Source organism: Platalea leucorodia (assembly GCF_965183815.1).
Source record: "Platalea leucorodia genome assembly, chromosome: Z".
NCBI lineage: Eukaryota > Metazoa > Chordata > Aves > Pelecaniformes > Threskiornithidae > Platalea > Platalea leucorodia.
The window spans coordinates 13491520-13509497 of record NC_138858.1 but is presented as its reverse complement, the minus strand read 5'-3'; the positions used below and the strand labels follow the sequence as shown (position 1 = coordinate 13509497).

Genomic DNA, 17978 nt, shown 5'->3' with positions numbered 1-17978 from the left:
CCTGCCCATTGCAGGGAGGTTGGACTTAGATGGCCTTTAAAGGTCCCTTCCAACCCAAAGCATTCTATGATTCAGCATAGGTTGAACCAGCTGCCTCACTCAGGTGGCTAACCTGAAAAATACAGTTTTGGTATGTCACTACAGATTTCTTTTAAGGCCTTCTCTTGGCAGGTAAGACTGTTTAAAAAAAAAACCCCAAGTGATCCCGATATCCTTTGTTTTTTAGAAACGAAGAAAATAATCAGTTGTATTGATGGTGGCACACAGCAGATACACAAAAAAGTATTCCCCAGTTGCTGTTTGACAGGCTTCTGTCAAGTTTTTTATCTGCCACTAACACACTAGGGCAATAGGTAGGTTCATTTACTTATCTTCATGAAGTGCATTGAAATCCTTTTCTGGATATATATTATAGATTCTTTTCCCCCTGTTCAGTCAACAGGAAATCGGCGCTCTGGCTGGTGCTCCCGTTGTTTGCTGAACAGAAGGTTGAGGGCTGTAGTTTCTTGGTATCACCGCTGTCTTACAGCAACAAGAGGAACAGCTTTGTGTCACACTAATCCTGCGCCTTGCCCATGTGGTATATGTTCCCATTATATGTGTGTTTCATGCTTAAACAGTGGTTCTTTAGTTGTGGATAGTTGGGAGCTTTGCAGATGCCCAAGAGCTCAGATCTGCTAATGTTAACACATGCTTCCCTGCCCCCTTTCTTTCATAACTTGTGATCACAGAGCCATGAAAGTATGTGAGTCCCTCCCCCAGCACAGACCGATCCCACCCAGCATATGATCTGGGCTCCAGGTCAGCCAGGGCAGGCAGCACCAACTTGCCGGAGCGCTGCGTGTAGCCAGAGCGATGACCGTAACGGAACCGAACTTCCACGGGGCTCTTCCACCCCCTTCTGAGATGGCCAAGGCCGACATGGACAGCATCAGAGAGAAGGCAGAGACTCTGCTGCAATCTGTGACGAGAACTGGAGCAGTGGTGCCGAAGAAGGGAGCGGTGGGAAGGCTGGTCATGCACAGCATGGCGATGTTCGGCCGGGAGTTCTGCTACGCCGTGGAGGCCGCCTTTGTCACGCCGGTACTGCTCACTGTAGGGCTGCCCAAGCACCTCTACAGCCTGGTGTGGCTCATCAGCCCTATCCTGGGCTTCATGCTGCAGCCCGTGGTAGGTTCAGCCAGCGATCACTGCACCTGTAGCTGGGGCAGGAGGCGACCTTACATTCTGGGTCTGGGCATCATAATGCTGTTAGGCATGGCTTTGTACCTCAATGGGGACGTGATGATCTCAGGTGAGTGAGGGGTATACGCTGTGCTGACAGACAAAACTCATCCTAGCCTTTTGAATCTGAAAGAAAAGAAGGGTTCCTTTTTTCCCTGCTAAAACGGACAGTTAAAATCGGGTGTCGTGTTACCCAGCTGCATCGAAGCAGCTGGGGAACACCGAAATCTTCATGTACGTTCAATCCTAACATGGCATGTTATGTACCCTGTACATAGTGTTCTGTAGTTCCTGTGTGTGATTACAGTATGTTGTATGGTGGGGTGGTTGCCTGATCAGTTCATGCAAGTGAAGTACTGCTTAGGCCCAGAGAAGTTCTCACAAACTAAAATCTGCCTTGTTAAGTTAAATGATCAAAATTGTTTGTGGTTTGTAATAAACATCCAAACTGAGTATCTGTTAATCCCTGTTTTAGATGGATTAGCATTCAAAATACATATCTTTAATTATTGCAGCACTGGCTTGACATGCGGCTCTGTTATGCTTATGAATAACAGAAATCCATAACTCCTTGGAAACTGTGTTGCACCTGGAATATGCAAAATCAAATAGGAGTGACATCCCTAGATACCGTTATATTTCAGCTTGGGATGTAACTTCTTAAAGTCTTGATGGAAAGTTATTGCTGTCCTTACAACTTGGCAGAGGGGGAAGGTGTGTGTTTTTATGGATTGATTTATTCTCTCTTCCTGGATATCACTGGTGTTGAATATACTTTTATTGATTTGCCCAAAAAGAGATGTTACAGTCAACTCTTGATTATCTAAAACAATGGAAGGGTGGGACAAATAGAATAAAACAAAAGAGTAGTACAAAATGCATGTGTGTTAGGCTACCAGAGCATGCCGTGGAGGTGCGAAGGAGTAGGTTAAGGCTAGTGATGCTCTTGATGGTGGAGCTTGGAGCACCCTGAGCTTGTGCTGACTCAAGGCAGTAAGTCAACCTAGCACAGCTCAGCGCTACACAGACTCAGTTACCCTGCTTCTCTGATGTGATTCTGGCATCACTGCTCTCTCTTGCATAATAAAGCATTGTTTAGATTTGGAGGTATCAGGAAAGATAAAATGTGGTTTTGCAGAATATGGCACTGTTGCTGTCAGAATGAGGGTGTTTTTCTTTTTGTAGCTGTCATCCATGAGAGAAACAATCGGCGGACGTGGGCAATAGTTGTTACCATGCTGGGAGTAGTGCTTTTTGATTTTGCAGCTGATTTTATTGATGGCCCCATCAAAGCATATTTATTTGATGTCTGCTCTCATCAGGATAAAGAGAAGGGTCTACATTACCACGCCCTCTTTACAGGTACTCAGATCCCTTCCTTTCCTCCCTACCTCTCAAAGGAGGGGGAGGTAATTGCATGGATTTTATTCTTACTGTGTTTCTAATCTTGAATGAACTGATCATCTGATCCCGCACTTCAGTCACGAGTCGTTTGTTGCTGGGTTTTCTCTACTCCAGAGAACAGCAACTCGTGATTGCTGCTGCAGCAGTTCTGCTGCAGAAGGCTGCAGTCATAAATAATTACATCAACATAACCGTGATTTAAGTAAGAGCAACTAATTATTTAAAAAAGTGAAGTAGTGGTTATTCAGCTTGTTGTGATTTTTTTCAAGTTTTTGGTGAAGCAAGAATTTAGCGATATAACTTGTTTCCTTGCCATAGCACACAAAAATAACATTTTTGACTCAGCATGTGACATAGAGCAAGAGCTGCACAAACCAGCACAGTTGGTTTCCATTTTTCAGCAGTGCTTCAGTATGTGCTGCCTTCCTGTATAGAAATAGGAGCTCTTTGTAAAAATTCAGAGCTTCACAACTTCCACAAAGTCCAAACGGTCCAGGCTCTTGCAAATGAAGTAAGAGCTTCATTTGCCTTTATACATGTCTGAAATGATGCCAAATTACAGAAGGAAGCCTTCTGTACAGAAGGAAACCTGTATTACATGAGCCCTGTGTGGAGAAAATGCACAGGGAAAACACATAACGCTTTGTACCTGTAATGTGAATTGGGAACAGATTCCAGCCATGCCTGGGAGCAGTCACTGTGAAAGGACTAGACAAAAAGCAGACTAGATGAGAAGTCATGCAATCTGTGTTGATGCAGATTTTTGTGCCTACTGAGCTGTACCAAGAGCAGAGGCACGTAGATTCAGTGGCAGTTATTCTAGTCGAGGAGGGAGGTGTAGTAGCTATTGTCAAGAGGCCGGTTTTGGACATACGAAATAGCTGTTTTTTGTGATTAGTATCTGGAGGATGATTATACAGGCATTTCTAGAGGGGATCCCATGTTGGGGGCATTCTGTACTGTTTGTTTATTTTATCAATGCCAGTAGATCTTTCTTCTCCTTTTTTCCCACCTCCGTAGGTTTGGGAGGAGCCCTGGGTTACCTGACAGGTGCTATGGATTGGGGTCAAACCGTACTAGGATATTCCTTGGCGTCGGAATTCCAGGTGATTTTCTTCTTCGCAGCCTTGGTTTTCCTAATCTGCCTTACCGTACATCTGCGCAGTATTCCTGAAGTCCCACTCAGATGTGAAAATGAAGAAACAAAGCTTTTGTTGGAAGTGACTGAATCCTATAAATATAGCTCCATAGAGGAGGAAATCAAGAACGGTTACTTAAAATCAACATGTGCAGAAATAAAGGCTGCAGCTAAACCAGGGCAGTGCGCTGTTACATCACGTACAGAGGTGAGTGCAGAGATCCGTTTGTAACCCATATCGTTCCATCCTTGGAGACCCTTTAATTAGCTAATGCTGACTGTTTGGAACGGAGCCCTTTCACACACACAGAAAAAGAATCCTGCACTAGGATACAGGGTCAGTAGAAAGCCCGCTTGCTTTTCTCTTTTCTTATTTATAAAGTATTTCCACCAAGAGGGACGAGATGGACTAGTCCTGATGCTTTGAACAGTTGGCAGGGATGAGGGAGAACCAGGTTCAGGTTTCTGCTCTGTGTCAGTCTCCTGATACCCTCCTCATGTGAATTTTGTCAAGAGGATATACTTTGTCCTTTAGTCCTGACACAATTAACATCACATTGCAGACAAGGACTACAGACCATTCATCTTTGATATAAATCTGTAACTCCCATTGAAGTCCACACACTTACATACGTAGTACATATGAAGTGTTTGTTCCCTGGTCTGGTAAACATTCCAGTTATGCTGCTGCTCAACATTTCACTGAGGGTTTATTGACAGTACTGACGCGTTTAAAATGACTATGTCTACAACAACACTACCTCACTTCTGGAGTTTTAGTTTTATTTTGAAGTGACGTTGTAGCTGTGTCTTTGGCAGAACTTTTAGGTAGGAGAGAATAGTGGGTACTTTCAAATCATCACTGTTATTTTGTTTCTGCTGCATTTTTGTCAGAGATTGCCTCAGTCTAAGGCAACTAGGAGAAGGTGAATCTACCTGAAAAATACCTGGCGAGCATGTTTCTAGAATGGCCTTGGGAACAGATAATAGTTTTTACTGTTTTGTTGATGACTTTTTGTGCTAGGAATCCTCACTGCGCTCTCATGGTACCCTAGGAAAACAAAGGCTAATGTATATGTTTGGCTCCTAGTATAACAGTAAGTGATGAAACAGTTGCTTGCCGTTTTAATTTCACTTCTGATTTCTTGGTGTTATGTATATCTGTCCTGATACAGGTCTTCATAAATCAGGTAAAAAATACTGAGAATGTGCAGATGGTTATAAGTTAGAAACGTAAACTCATGTTTAAGCTACAAATAAAAGGGATTTATCTTTTACTATTTATCATTTCAGCCTGGAGAAGAGAAGGCTGCGGGGAGACCTTATTGCAGCCTTTCAGTACTTAAAGTGGGCTTATAAGAAAGATGGAGAGGGACCTTTTAGCAGGGCCTGTAGCAATAGGACAAGGGGTAATGGTTTTAAACTAAAAGAGGGTAGATTCAGACTGGATATAAGGAAGAAATTTTTTACAATGAGGGTGGGGAAACACTGGCACAGGTTGCCCAGAGAGGTGGTAGATGCCCCATCCTTGGAAACATTCAAGGCCAGGCTGGATGGGGCTCTGAGCAACCTGACCTAGTTGAAGTTATCCCTGCCCATTGCAGGGGGGATGGACTGGATGGCCGTTAAAGGTCCCTTCCATCCCAAAGCATTCTATGATTCTGTGATTCTATGATCATTTGTATTATAATAGCACTTGGTATTCCTAACCTGAAGAAAAATGTTATTACAAGAGATACAACACAAAGGTAGAACAAAAGATGAGCACTGCCTGATAAGAATGCCAGACAAACACAGGGAGGGGAAGATAGCAAAGCAACAGTTTGTCAGGAGAATATGTCTGGCACACTGCGATGCTGTCCGTGTTTCCCCACTGTAGGCCAGGTTGAGCAGCCAGTGTTCTTCACCAGCACTGTTCAGTCTGAGCATCCTCCAAATTGTCGGAGATGCTGAGTGTCATTGACTGCTTGGCCAATGTGGGCTCTAAAGAAAGGAAGGTAAATGAAGAAGAGAGAGCAGATGCCGTGAAAGCAAGGGGAGCAGGCTGTGGATTGGGGTAGCCTCTACCTTGGCAAGAGCTAATTCCACTGAATTCAGTAGTGTCTGACACCCGAGGTGAAGCTCTGTCGTCCACTGTGGGCAACTTGTGCCATTGCCCTCCTCTCTCTGTTTTTAGCTGGACAGCCTGTCAAAGGCTTACAGTGCTTTGATCTGTCTCATGTTTCTTTGATGTGCCCGGGCATGTATAAATTCTAGACACTCACTGCCCTCATGGTCTGTCTCTTGTGACACATGTTTTCTGAGTTCATTCATTACTGTAATTGCTTCCTTGAAGAAATGGTTTGGCTTCCTGTTTTTCTGTGTCTCTTTCTTTTGCTGCAGACATCATGGCCTTTTATCTTTTAAATTAAGGGCTGTGCTCTTACATGCTAATAGCTACTGTGATTATTAATGAGATTTGACCTGTTACAGTATGAACAGACATCCAAAGTGATTTATCTTTTGTTCTTTAGTTTGGCGCCAAATTGCTCAGAATCTACTTCCATAAAACCCAAGTCATATTGATTCCCCTGTATCCTTATGAACCGTCTTAGGCCATGAGTTGTAGTGATTTTATAGAGAAAATGATTGGGTATTGTGAGCTTTTGAAGGATGAGGCACTTAAATGGAACCAAACTTCAGCAAGTAGTTTAAATTAGTGTGGGGTTTGTGTGTTGGTGTGTATTGAACGTGTGCATTAAACATTTCAGTTTCCATTTCCACTCTCTAAAATATCTAAATACAAAGCAAGCATTTCTATCTAGCTGTCAAGTTATTGTTTGTAGTTACAGCAGTGTCCTTCATAGTTCCCTGACCTTATGCTAACACTTTGATTGGAAAGGCTGTTTTAAAGAACTGTGTGGAAGAGTTGAACAAATTAAATAAGCCAAGTCAAATGATAGTAATTATCCTTGAAATAACACTAATGAGTCAATGTGGATTTTTTTTTGCTGTTTTTTATAAATGTAGAAGAATAGAAAGCTTACGCTGTTTAAAAGAGAGTGATGCCAAGAGAAATTCCAAGGGATTTGGACAATATGCAGTTCAAGGTGAAAGTCAGCAACTTGAATTTTGGCATTCCAATGAGGATTAAAAACCTCCCACTGGAGCAAAGTATTTTCCAACTTTATATGTGGTGATTATTCATAGAATAGCTTGCAACATAACTTAATTCAAAGGAAGGCAGAATTGTGAAAAGTAAGTAGAACATTGAAGGAAGGAAAAAATGTCATTATCTTACAGCAAATTGAAGACAACATTCAGCTTTTCAGTAATGAACATAACTTTTACAGTTCTTCCACATTTCATGGCCATACAGTGTCCCTTACCATCTCTCCCAACACTGTTGCCTCCAAACGTCACTAGAGAAAACCGGAAGTGTTTCATCATGCACAGATAAAATCATACCTTTTTTTCTTTAAAAGCAAAGAACCATGCAGGAGCTTTAAAGCAGTAAGAATTGTGTGTTGCAAATGCCTGACGTCAAGCATACCTACAGTACTTAAAAAAATTCAAGTGATACAAGTGATCTGATGAATGTGGCTGGAAAAGAAACAGTTAGTGGGCACAGGGCTCAAGGAGGGAGGTAATGTGGAGCATTGAAGGTGGTGAGAAATTTTGTCTTTCCTCATCGGTGAGATTTGTTAGCCCCCACCAGATTTTGAAATTACTTGTTTCTGCCATAGGATGAGATGTTCAGGTGCTGGAGCTCATGTTCTCTGGGTGCTAGGATTTTGAGTGGTGCTGCATCTCCTGTGATGTATCACAGTCTCTCCCTGCTTCATGGGGATGGGAGGGGAGGACAGTACATAGTGGAAATCTCATGATATGCCAGAAGAGGTGAAGTTTGCTAAGGAATTTAGCACATAGTAGGGAAAGGCAAGGAGGTCTCAGAAGTGCTATATTCCACAACTGTTACATTTTAATTCTCAGGAAGTATTTTGAGTTTCATTTTTTTCGTGGAAACTTTAGATTTTCAATGTAAAGTTGATTGTTTCCATAAAGAAATTATTTTTGTCTCTGGTTTTGTTTTTTTTGAAACTCCACTGAATCTGTTTTGGAAGAAAATTTTCACTTGGTTCTACAAGTAAATAATAATCCTACTGATTATAACAGCAAGAAATGTTACATCCTTACTGCTATACCCCAGCTCTCCCAGAGTCTCTGTGAATCTTTCAGATGATTTTATTAGGCAATGGTTCTACAAATCAAATATATCTTGAAGGACACTGAGTACCCAACCAACCTTCCCTAAGCAAAAAATAAAAAACTTGGGAAGTTTAGCAATGAAAAGATGCTGAGGCTTTCTTCACTTGCTGTCAACTATTTTATTAGCCTTTAGGGCAATAATACAGTGTTGTTGTTAAATACTTGCTTTTAGGATCAAAGGCGGATGACACTTAAATCACTCTTGAAGACACTTGCAAGCATGCCATCCCACTATCGCTGTCTGTGTGTGAGCCACCTCTTTGGATGGATGGCTTTCCTGTCCAACATGCTCTTCTTCACGGATTTCATGGGACAGGTAAAAGCGTAAAATCCTCTCGCTTCTCTTTCCTCGTAGCATCTCCTCCTCGACCAAAAAGAAAGGAGACAGTGTTATAATCCTGAAGAAATGACAGTGGTGGCAGAGCCTGTTGTATCTGGATGGCTCAACGAGAGTTTTGTAAAACTGCTAATTGATTTCAGGCCCTCGTTCTGAGCCAGTCTGTTGGATCTTTGGGGAAAACCTTTTAGTATTTGTAAGGCTATTTGTGTCTATTTAACTGTTCCAAATGAAGCTCTCGGAGCTGATCTAAACACATCCATTCTCTGCTTTGGCTTCGGAGCCGCTCTGGGATGGGCAGATTTCCTAACTAAAGTAATGCTGATGCTGCTTGGATGCAGCTGGCCCTATCCTGGTGCATGGGCACTGTCGGCACAAAGCTGTTCACTGGCACTGCAGCCTCCCTGGCCTCAGGCTCTGCAGCTTTTGCACACAGTGAGCTACTTGGTGGCTGAAAGCTCTTGTCTCCTTGAGTTTGGCTGTCCCTGCCATACCTCTTTAAACCTTTCCTGGAGTCCCTTTTACCAACCAGCAATTATTTGCCTTCGTGATACCCAGTGCTCCCTTTTCCACATCATTCCCAGGCAGTAAGACTATGTCCCTGACAGTGATTCTTACCTATCTGATCCTGTCTGCTTCCTTTCTTCCAGGGTGCAAATACGCTCCTGGCACAAATCCTCTCATTGCCGCTTCCTTTTTTCTGTGGTTTCCACACAGTATTCCCATTTCCTTGCCTTTTTTTGTCTCTGTAGGCAAGAGGGAGGTTTTTTTTTTCCCTGCAGTGTATATGAACAACTGAAAGAAAAAGTTTTTCTTGCCTAGATAAGGAACTGAATATGACAATTACTGAGTGGAAAAATGAGTGTGTTGGGGTAAGCCTGAAAGAGAAAACAAAAAAATGAATTGTAGATAAATTAGGGAAAGAAAGGCTAAGGCAAGAAGGCAGAAGCGGAGAGAGAAGGAGAATGGGAAATAAGACACCCAAAGGAAAAAGAGCAAATGAGTCAGCATAGAGTGTACAGTCCAGGAAAAGGCAGAGGGTAATAAATGAGGAGGAGCCTGGGATGTGAGAATGTGGGAGAAATGAGTATGAAACCTGGAGAACTGTGAAGGGATGGTTAGGGCACTGCTTAACAGATTTCTTGGTGCTAATTATCTCCCCTGCCAGGGATGAGGCCCTGTGTTGACTACACTGTTCCCGTAAAAAGGAGGTATTATATAGATGCAGTCCATCCTTGCCTTCTGTGATCTTTGTGGTCTCTTTCAGGTTGTATACCAGGGTAGTCCTTATGCACCTCATAACTCCACACTTTACCTTACCTACAAAACAGGAGTAGAGATGGGATGCTGGGGGCTGTGCATCAATGCAATTTCTTCATCTGTCTATTCTTGTAAGTACCCGGGAATGTACTCCAACACTGTGTTTTGAAAGTGTTTAAACTGTTCACTATTTGCCATTGTTTAAAATATAAAAAGTGTTGCCAAATTAACTGTTTTTTTTTTTTTTCCATATTAAAACTTTAAGAAATGTTACATTCTCAGCATTGTTAGAAACTTGTATCTTAACATGAACAGTTCCTGACCACATGATGAGGGGTCACTTTGGGAGTAAGGCATTGTAGTACATGTGAACTGACCCTGAACACTGAAAATCATCCTGAAGTTAAATGCCAGACTAAAATGGGTGCCATGGGCATCATTCTGAGATGCTCTTTCACCTAGCAGTGCTGTAGCTGTAGGTCCTTGAAGGTAGCTCTGATGGACTCTCCCCATCTACATTCCTCATAAAATAACTTTTTCACAATGCAGTAGAAGTTTTTGCCAGAAGCATGAGCCTTGCTCTCCAAAATTACATGTAAATATGTTAGCACAGTTCCCCAGATAGATTTCACCATAGCTCTTACCAAGGATTAAAAAAACCTACTTGCGATCTGAAACTCAAATGAGTAGCATTTTGGGGGCTGAATTGAGCATCTAAGAGAGGCTTGAGGGAAATCTTTTCCCCTTTGGATCTTTAACGACAGGCATTTCTGTAGGCCTTTCTCAGCTCAGACAGAGGTTGATGCCAAATGTTCGCATTATAATCAAACAGGGGAAATGTCTGAGGTTGTCAATGAGGGCAGTTCTTCCAGAATGGTTGTTAACTACTTCTTCTCTGGAGTTGGCTATGCCAGAATAAGACTACCCCCAGAGAGAGCAAGTATTCTTTGGCAACTTTATACCTACAATAATTTGAGGCAACTTCCAAAATCAGTAAGATTATCTCCTTCATTGCATTTTACAAAATAGAACCCCTTAAAGGAGCTCCCTGATGAAATGTGACCTGTTTTGGTTTAGTCTTACTGGCATTTTCACTTTCTTTTCACAGACCTGCAGAAAATCCTTCTGCCATACATAGGATTAAAGGGACTTTATTTCATTGGGTACCTACTTTTTGGATTGGGTACTGGATTAATTGGCTTGTTTCCCAATGTCTATTCCACCCTGGCTTTATGTTCCCTCTTTGGTGTCATGTCCAGTACGCTGTACACGGTGCCATTCCACCTCATTGCAGAGTATCACAGGGAAGAAGAGGTGAGTTTAATGTCTAAGGAAGGGTAAGTTTATGTCTGTCTGGGTCTGTTTAGTCTATTTTGGGAGAAAACTGGGTAGAACTGGTGAGCAGCTTTTAATTTTAATTTCAAACTGTTTATGATGACACATGTTATGAATGGAAAGTTTCTGACAGAGAGAGTTAAGGTCCCGGCTCCAAACTCTCCAAATAGTCCTGTAGTGAGACAAATAATTATTTATCATCACAACCGAAGCAAAGCCAATCACAGTATGTGTTCAGGCAGTAAGCAGATTACAGGCATCCACTTTGTGTTGCCTTCAAGTGCTACTTTCCTTATATCCTTCCTTCTAGCTGTATTAGCTGAGGACTTGACTTCTAAGTTCCTAAGGTTAGTAACCACACTGTAAAGGCTGGCAGAATTTTTAGTTAGCTGCAAAGTGTTACGAAACGTGTTAGCTAATAAAGATATGAAATTCAAGTGCAGTTTTATATAGTTCAGTATTAAATTATATACCACGTTCTCATTATCTCTCTGAATGTCTAGGGTTGGTTTTTGGTCCTCCACAGCATGAAATCCTGTTTCCAAGGAAAACCTGGAAAAGCTTGCATTTCTTATATCATGTTACGAGGCACAGTAGGATCTTCATGTCTTGTCAAGTGTTGAGCTCTTTAATGGAAAAGTTCTCTCAAGTCTCTTAAGTTAGTGAGAGAGCTGGAAACAAGAAGGATTAAGGAGAGTTGGGAGGACTTAGGAAAAGTTCCCATTGTATCTGGGGATATATGAAGAAATTAATAAAGGAAATGTTGAACCATTGAAAAACAACATAGAAACATAGCTGAGACCAGCACAGCGCTAGATCAAGTCCTTCAGAACATGTCCTACTGTTCTGTACAACTTTTAAGCATCACCGTCTGAATGATGAATACAAGAAAATTCTTAATTATTCTATTGAATCGTAAGAGGATGTCTCAATGTGGCTAAATATTTCATAGATCTGATTCCTAATTTTTCAGTTAATTTCTCTGTTCCTTCCAACAGAGAACGATCATGATGAAGAGTTGTAGAAAGATATAACAAAGGACAGAGAATTAACCCAGTTTAGGGTGAGATCACAATCCTAACTTTGGGCCAGCCAACTCAGAGAGCGGGAGTAAAGGCAAAATTGTAGTTTAGCTCTGATTCAGAGCTGTTCCAAGACGGAAGGGAGATAAAATATGCTGAAGTGTGCATGGACTTTATATTTAATAGGCTAGTATTTTCAAATGTTACTTGTAAGACAACTGATTGTTTCTTGTTTGGTGTGTGGTACTTCCTATGCTAGATGTTAAATGACATATAATTCTATGTTAGATCCGATATTAACAGAATTAGGTTTATCTCAAATCTTCTATAATGTACAAGATGATAAAAAAAAAAAAAGAGGAAACATCAAGTGCAAGATTGCATTCATTTACACATTCCTATGATAGTGGTCAGAACTACTAGCACATAGGAACACTGGGCACAGCCCAGCAAAATAGGTATAATTAAAAAAAAAAAAGTGTCTAAAATTGGAAATACTTCAGGTGAAAGGACTGTATCATTCCAGAACAAAGAGCAGACATTTTCCTCACTATGCATTCTACCAAGATCACGTACTGGGTTTTAAAATGTTTCCATTTCAATTCGTGTTCCGTGCTGCTGTTCCCTAGGATCCAAATTCAATTTTGTCTACTGGATTAGGAAGAGACTGTTTGTCTCCGGTACTTTTGAGCTTGGTGTGGTAACAGGTCAAAGGCAATGTAATTAGTCTTGCAAAAAACAAAAAGCACCTTAATGGCCGAGAGTGTTTGAATACCAGAAGACAGCAGCACAGCTAGCCTACAGCATGGAAACCTGTTGTTTGTTACAGTACAGCCTTCTCCATTCAACAGCCTATGCAAGGAGAACAATAAATATGTAAACTATCACCTGATTTCCCAGCAAAACAGAATAGATCCCTCCTGGAGGGAATCACAGAACAACTGAAGTTAGAAGGGACCTCCAGAGATCATGTAGTCCAAGCCCTCTGCTCAAGCAGGGCCACCTGCAGCAGGTTGCCCAGAGTCATGCCCAGTCTGGTTTGAATATTTCCAAGGATGGAGACTCCACAACCCCCCTGGTCAACTTGTTCCAGGGGTCAACCACCCTCACAGAGTACTTATATATGAGATGCTTGTATATAATAAATTAAGCCTTTTGCTCTGCTATGTATATCATAGCAGATATGCAGATAATCAGTAGTTAATAATGGTCTTTGGTAGTGTAGAAGAATCCTAGTCTAGACGTTTGTTTTCAGATTATTTTTTTTCCCAAGTAGTAAAAACATTACATTTAGATTTTAGTACTGAACTCCTTTGTGTGCTTTGAGGCATAACATCAGAGCACAGTGCTCCATTATTACGAATTATGATCTGTATGTGTGTGGGACATAGTATGACTCATCTTAATGTCCCTTTGAGGCTCTCCTTCAACAATGAGAGTTGGAGCTAAATTATCTGTGACGGAGCATCCTGTACTGTGAAATGTCAGTTTGCCAGAGCTCAAATAGACCTGAACTTGAAGGAAATGGCTAATTTCTCTGATCAAGTTTCAATTCTTTCCTTGAGAGAAGGGGTAGAGGGAAAAATTGCAAATGGGAGAAACGGGACAATTTGAGGGAAGCTTGGAAAACTCATTATAACTTTTAAAATCTGTGTTTGAATTCTGTAACCTCTGTGGGACAAGCAGAAAAAACAGAAGGGAAGCAGAGAGCTATTGGCCTGTCCTGCTGCACCTGGGAGTCGTGACAGTGCATTGGCTGAGAGCTGCAAGTTATCGGCGCTATCTCATTTCACTGGGTTTTCTTTTGTGCTTATTTGCAGAGCCTGAAGCTGCAGTATGGGGAACAACCTGCAGAGCACAGGCGAGGGAAGGGCATTGACTGTGCCGCTCTCACCTGCATGGTTCAGCTGGCCCAGATCATTCTCGGTGTGGGCCTGGGGCTCTTGGTTAGTATTGCTGGCAGCGTGGTCACTGTGATTTCGGCATCTATGGTGGCACTGATCGGCTGCTGCTTTGTTGCTTTTTGTGTTCGATTTATGGAGTAGGACTGTGTGAACGGATTGGAAGAAATCTCCCCAGGGGAATGCTTTCTTTCTGGGTCAGTAGCACTGGTCCTGTTGCCGTGTTGATACTGCTGGCACATCCTCCTCTCTTACCTCCTCGGAGCCATTGCAATTCCAGAGCTTTACGAAATGGAGACTTGCCCAGTGCCTCAGGTTGAGCCATTAAGAGGTTGCCTAATGCCTCAGATTGAAAGCTTCTGTATTTTGACTGCTTTATTACTTCATTCCTGCTGCCCTCAGTATATTAACATGCTATTACACATGATGGTGTGTACGCCCGTGGTATCTCAATGCCCTGCATAAGGAGTCGTTATGAAACTCCTCATTACCAATTTGTGGAATTTAATAGATAGATACAGTATGTGATAAATTGAAGAAGTAGTAAAAATAGACAGAGTTAGGAAGAAAGTTGTTACTTGTCTTGTTTTTCCAAGTATCTTACGTTTGGGGATATTCCCTCTGGTAATCAAAAGCTGCAGGAGGGTCAAATAGGTGTCAGAGGCCATGCAGGGTGCATTTGTGTTATGATTAGTAGTACTGTTAAATGGGATCAGTTAGCTCCCAGCTACTGTCAAAAGCAGATTTGGGTGTGAAAGATGATTGGAATATAAAAAAGATTGAAGCCTATTGTTTAAAAGCATAACTGTAAAGTAATTATTTTATACTGGATGCTGCTGCTTCTGTATAAATTAAATGAAAGTACTGACTGAGCTTGTCATGAAAGTCTGCCTCAGGCTGCTCTGCAAATCCACGTGTAGGCACCTAAACAATCCATCTATGAGAAATAGCTGCCATTTCTTCCTTCTTAAAAAAATGGCCTCTTGACTTCAATACTGTTATTGAAAAAATAAACTTAGCCAAAATAAGAATTTTGTGAATGGTTGTAAGCCACTTACATCTTGATATTGGATATGACAGTATTTACCTTAAAGCAGCATCTCTGTTTTCTCTTTTCTTGCATTCATCTAGCTTTGAATGAAATGGCATTTGCTCTTTACAGAATATTGTATTGTTCTGCAAAGCACTATCAGGAATTATTGTACAGTAAATACTTAAGTCCAATTATTTGTATTTAATCGCACATGAAGCTTCATTTTTTTTTTTTTATAATATTGCCAAAGTTTTGAAAACCCTGTGTTTGTGAGGGTGATACACTGTATTTATGCTGTGCTTCTTCTGTCCTGAAAACTATCATATCCATTTGCTATATTATATGCTAAGCTACACGAAGCTATCTGCTAATGCAATATTGTTAATGAACAGTGACACAGAGAGACTGTTGCCAGGTATGGTGTTTGTGGGTTGTTTTTTTTTTTTTAAATGTTGCACGTGTATAATCAAAACTGTTCTGTCAAATGCACTGTTGAGCTGATCAGCTCTTAGAAGCTCTGCGTGATACAAACTGACAGCACCACAAATAAATGGTTAGATTTGAGCATAAGGTGCCTCTGCAGAGATGCACCAGCTGCATCCTTTTTATATGTTTTCAAGAGCAGAGTGAGCCATTTACTCTCAGGAAAAACAGTTTTCCCTTAGGTAAACTCTTATTAATTATAACCAGCGATATTAATTATAACCATGGAGTCAAAATGGGGATCAGTGCGTGGCAAACCTTACCTTTCTTCACTGCTTCTTCATCCTGCCTTATGAAAAAGCCACATTTTATCGTTTCTCTCATTGTGTGTCTCTTCATGAATCCCCCTCATGTCACACCCATGGAAGAGGAAAGCTTGAAAGAGTAAGCACCCGGACTGTGTTGAAACATTTTGCAGGTGCTGAGATGGCTGGAGCACAAGGGTGTCAACGAGGACAAACAGGAGAAGGCCAGAAAATGAAGGATGGTTGTCTTCTCCATTCGCTTTATGCCATCATTAACTCACTGACTTCTGTTAACTCAATATCTCCTGGGAGGAGGAATTTTTAAGGGAAGAGCAAGGCTTCTGTGGAGCCATAAAAATAGAGACAGGAGGAAGTGATCTTGTTTCATAGGACTGCAGGACTTGAGGCACCATGTAAAATCATGCTCCAGGAGCTGAGGACATAAAGCTCCAACTCCAGTGTGAGGCTGGGAAAGGAACTTTGCAATGTTTACCTATGTCTTTGTCAATATTTTCTTTGAGGTTTAACGCCATCAGCACATTAAAATTGGAATGGTCAGTGCTATCTTTGCTCTGTTACACAAAGAGAAAGCTGGCATTGATTCAAGCCCATGAAGTGACTGTCGATCTGTAGCAACCTGACAAGAACTGTGAACCTGCAGAGAGAAGAGAGTTGTGACCATCACGTATGTCAATGCTTTTATTTACAAATTTATTCAGAGAAGACTGTTTCAGGAACTTACATTATCATCCTTCTCATGATCTTTCCTTTTAAAATTCACTGCATGCTACATAACACAGAACAGAATAGAGTGAGTTTTTCTTTGGAAATCTCTCCATAAAAACATCCTATACTCATTTCTAAGACTTCAAAATAATATCTTTCTTAATGGGTCTTTGTCAAAAATAGCAAGCAGACAAAAAGCTATGAACAATTTGAAAAACTGTTTAAAACAGAAAAATTATGATGGTGCTCATTCTGAAGTCAAAAATGTATTTCAGGTGTTACTGAAAACAATCTAAAATGTTACTAATTCATAAGAGGGGATAAAATAAGTATTTCTTTCAGCAATAGAAATACTAAAGTGTTAAAAATGTTAAAGGCATTGAAAAACTGTACTGTGGTGCTACTAATTTAAGAAGTTCCACCTTTTCTGTCCTTTTACATTAGCTCAGGACTTAAGTTATCAATATGATCAGTTATTGTACTTAATATCAGCTTTTCTTGCAATGATGTGAGTTTCAAAGTTAGAAGTACACTGTGTGTGATCTTTCACATCTGGCTGTAGTTCCAGATACATAAAATCCAATAAATAAAGATCTTCTGTTTATTGTGTTCACGCAAATTATATGTTTAGATGAAGACAAGATGTCTTGAGATAACCAACCCCTCCTCCCTCCCACTTTAACAGAACTAATCATGGTTGAATGAAACAAGGCAGGAAACAAATCTGCCACCTTGTCTTCATGACACTTGCCTTTTTCTTTCTTTTCTGAATGCCTGCCACTTACTCCCATTTAACAAGCAGGCATGTCATGCAAGAAAACCATTCAAGGAAGTTTTGGTTCTCTTGTTTAGAGGACTTGCAGTATTAGTAACATCACAATTTTTTTTTCCAGTGTTCATTCTGCCTTTCACAGGGATCTCATTAAGTTTCTTTGACTTCCGTGAAAACAAGAAACTCAGGTGGTTTATGGGAGACACTTCTCTTCCAGATAAACTACACCAATCAGGATGAATCATAAATCTCTTTGCCTTGGCAGAACTCACAGCTTTAACATTGGTGCCCGTGAACTGGTACCAGTCCCTGCAGCATGTCAAAAGATGGGGAGAATGGTCTAAGTAGGAGATGCGGCAATGATGACATCTGATATTTCTGAGCTGTAGAGGGATTGCTTCATGGAGGAAAAAGGTGGAAGTATCATCTGCTGTAAAATGTCTTCAAATTATTTTTGGCATGATAAAGCTATAAAAAATATCCATAAAACAAAACTTTTCCCTCTAAGTTTCCAGCATTCATTTCTTATTCCCTAGCTGCTCCTTCTTTGTTTATTTAAACAGCAAATGTTTGGGGCCACTTATCCAAGACTAAACTGTGAAGAGCAATTTATAATTCTCTTGCCTTCTGTGGTGTATTCAGTTTCATACATTGCTCCTTTAGGTATGCAAGGTGTGTTAATCAGTTGTATTTCCTAAAGTTTCTTTCTGGAAATGAACTTTATACCTCCCCATGCATTAATATTTTACCTGTGTATTTAGTATAATGACTTCACATCATGCAGAGACATCAAACCAGAGAATGTTGATGTGTGTTGCTCCAGGTAAGTACTTGCAGTAGTGGAAAAAAA

The 17978-nt window shown here is 40.9% G+C and overlaps 1 protein-coding gene across 1 annotated transcript; it reads left to right on the top strand.

Moving 5' to 3' along the window:
- Positions 1–855: 855 nt before the first annotated feature.
- SLC45A2 (solute carrier family 45 member 2) lies at positions 856–14013 on the top strand (the record flags this gene model as incomplete). The annotated part of the gene is made up of 7 exons (XM_082337116.1): positions 856–1294; positions 2410–2586; positions 3649–3974; positions 8187–8330; positions 9619–9742; positions 10720–10925; positions 13789–14013. 7 exons carry the CDS (start codon positions 856–858, stop codon positions 14011–14013), a joined length of 1641 nt encoding a protein of 546 aa, XP_082193242.1.
- Between the last annotated feature and the right edge of the window lie 3965 nt (positions 14014–17978).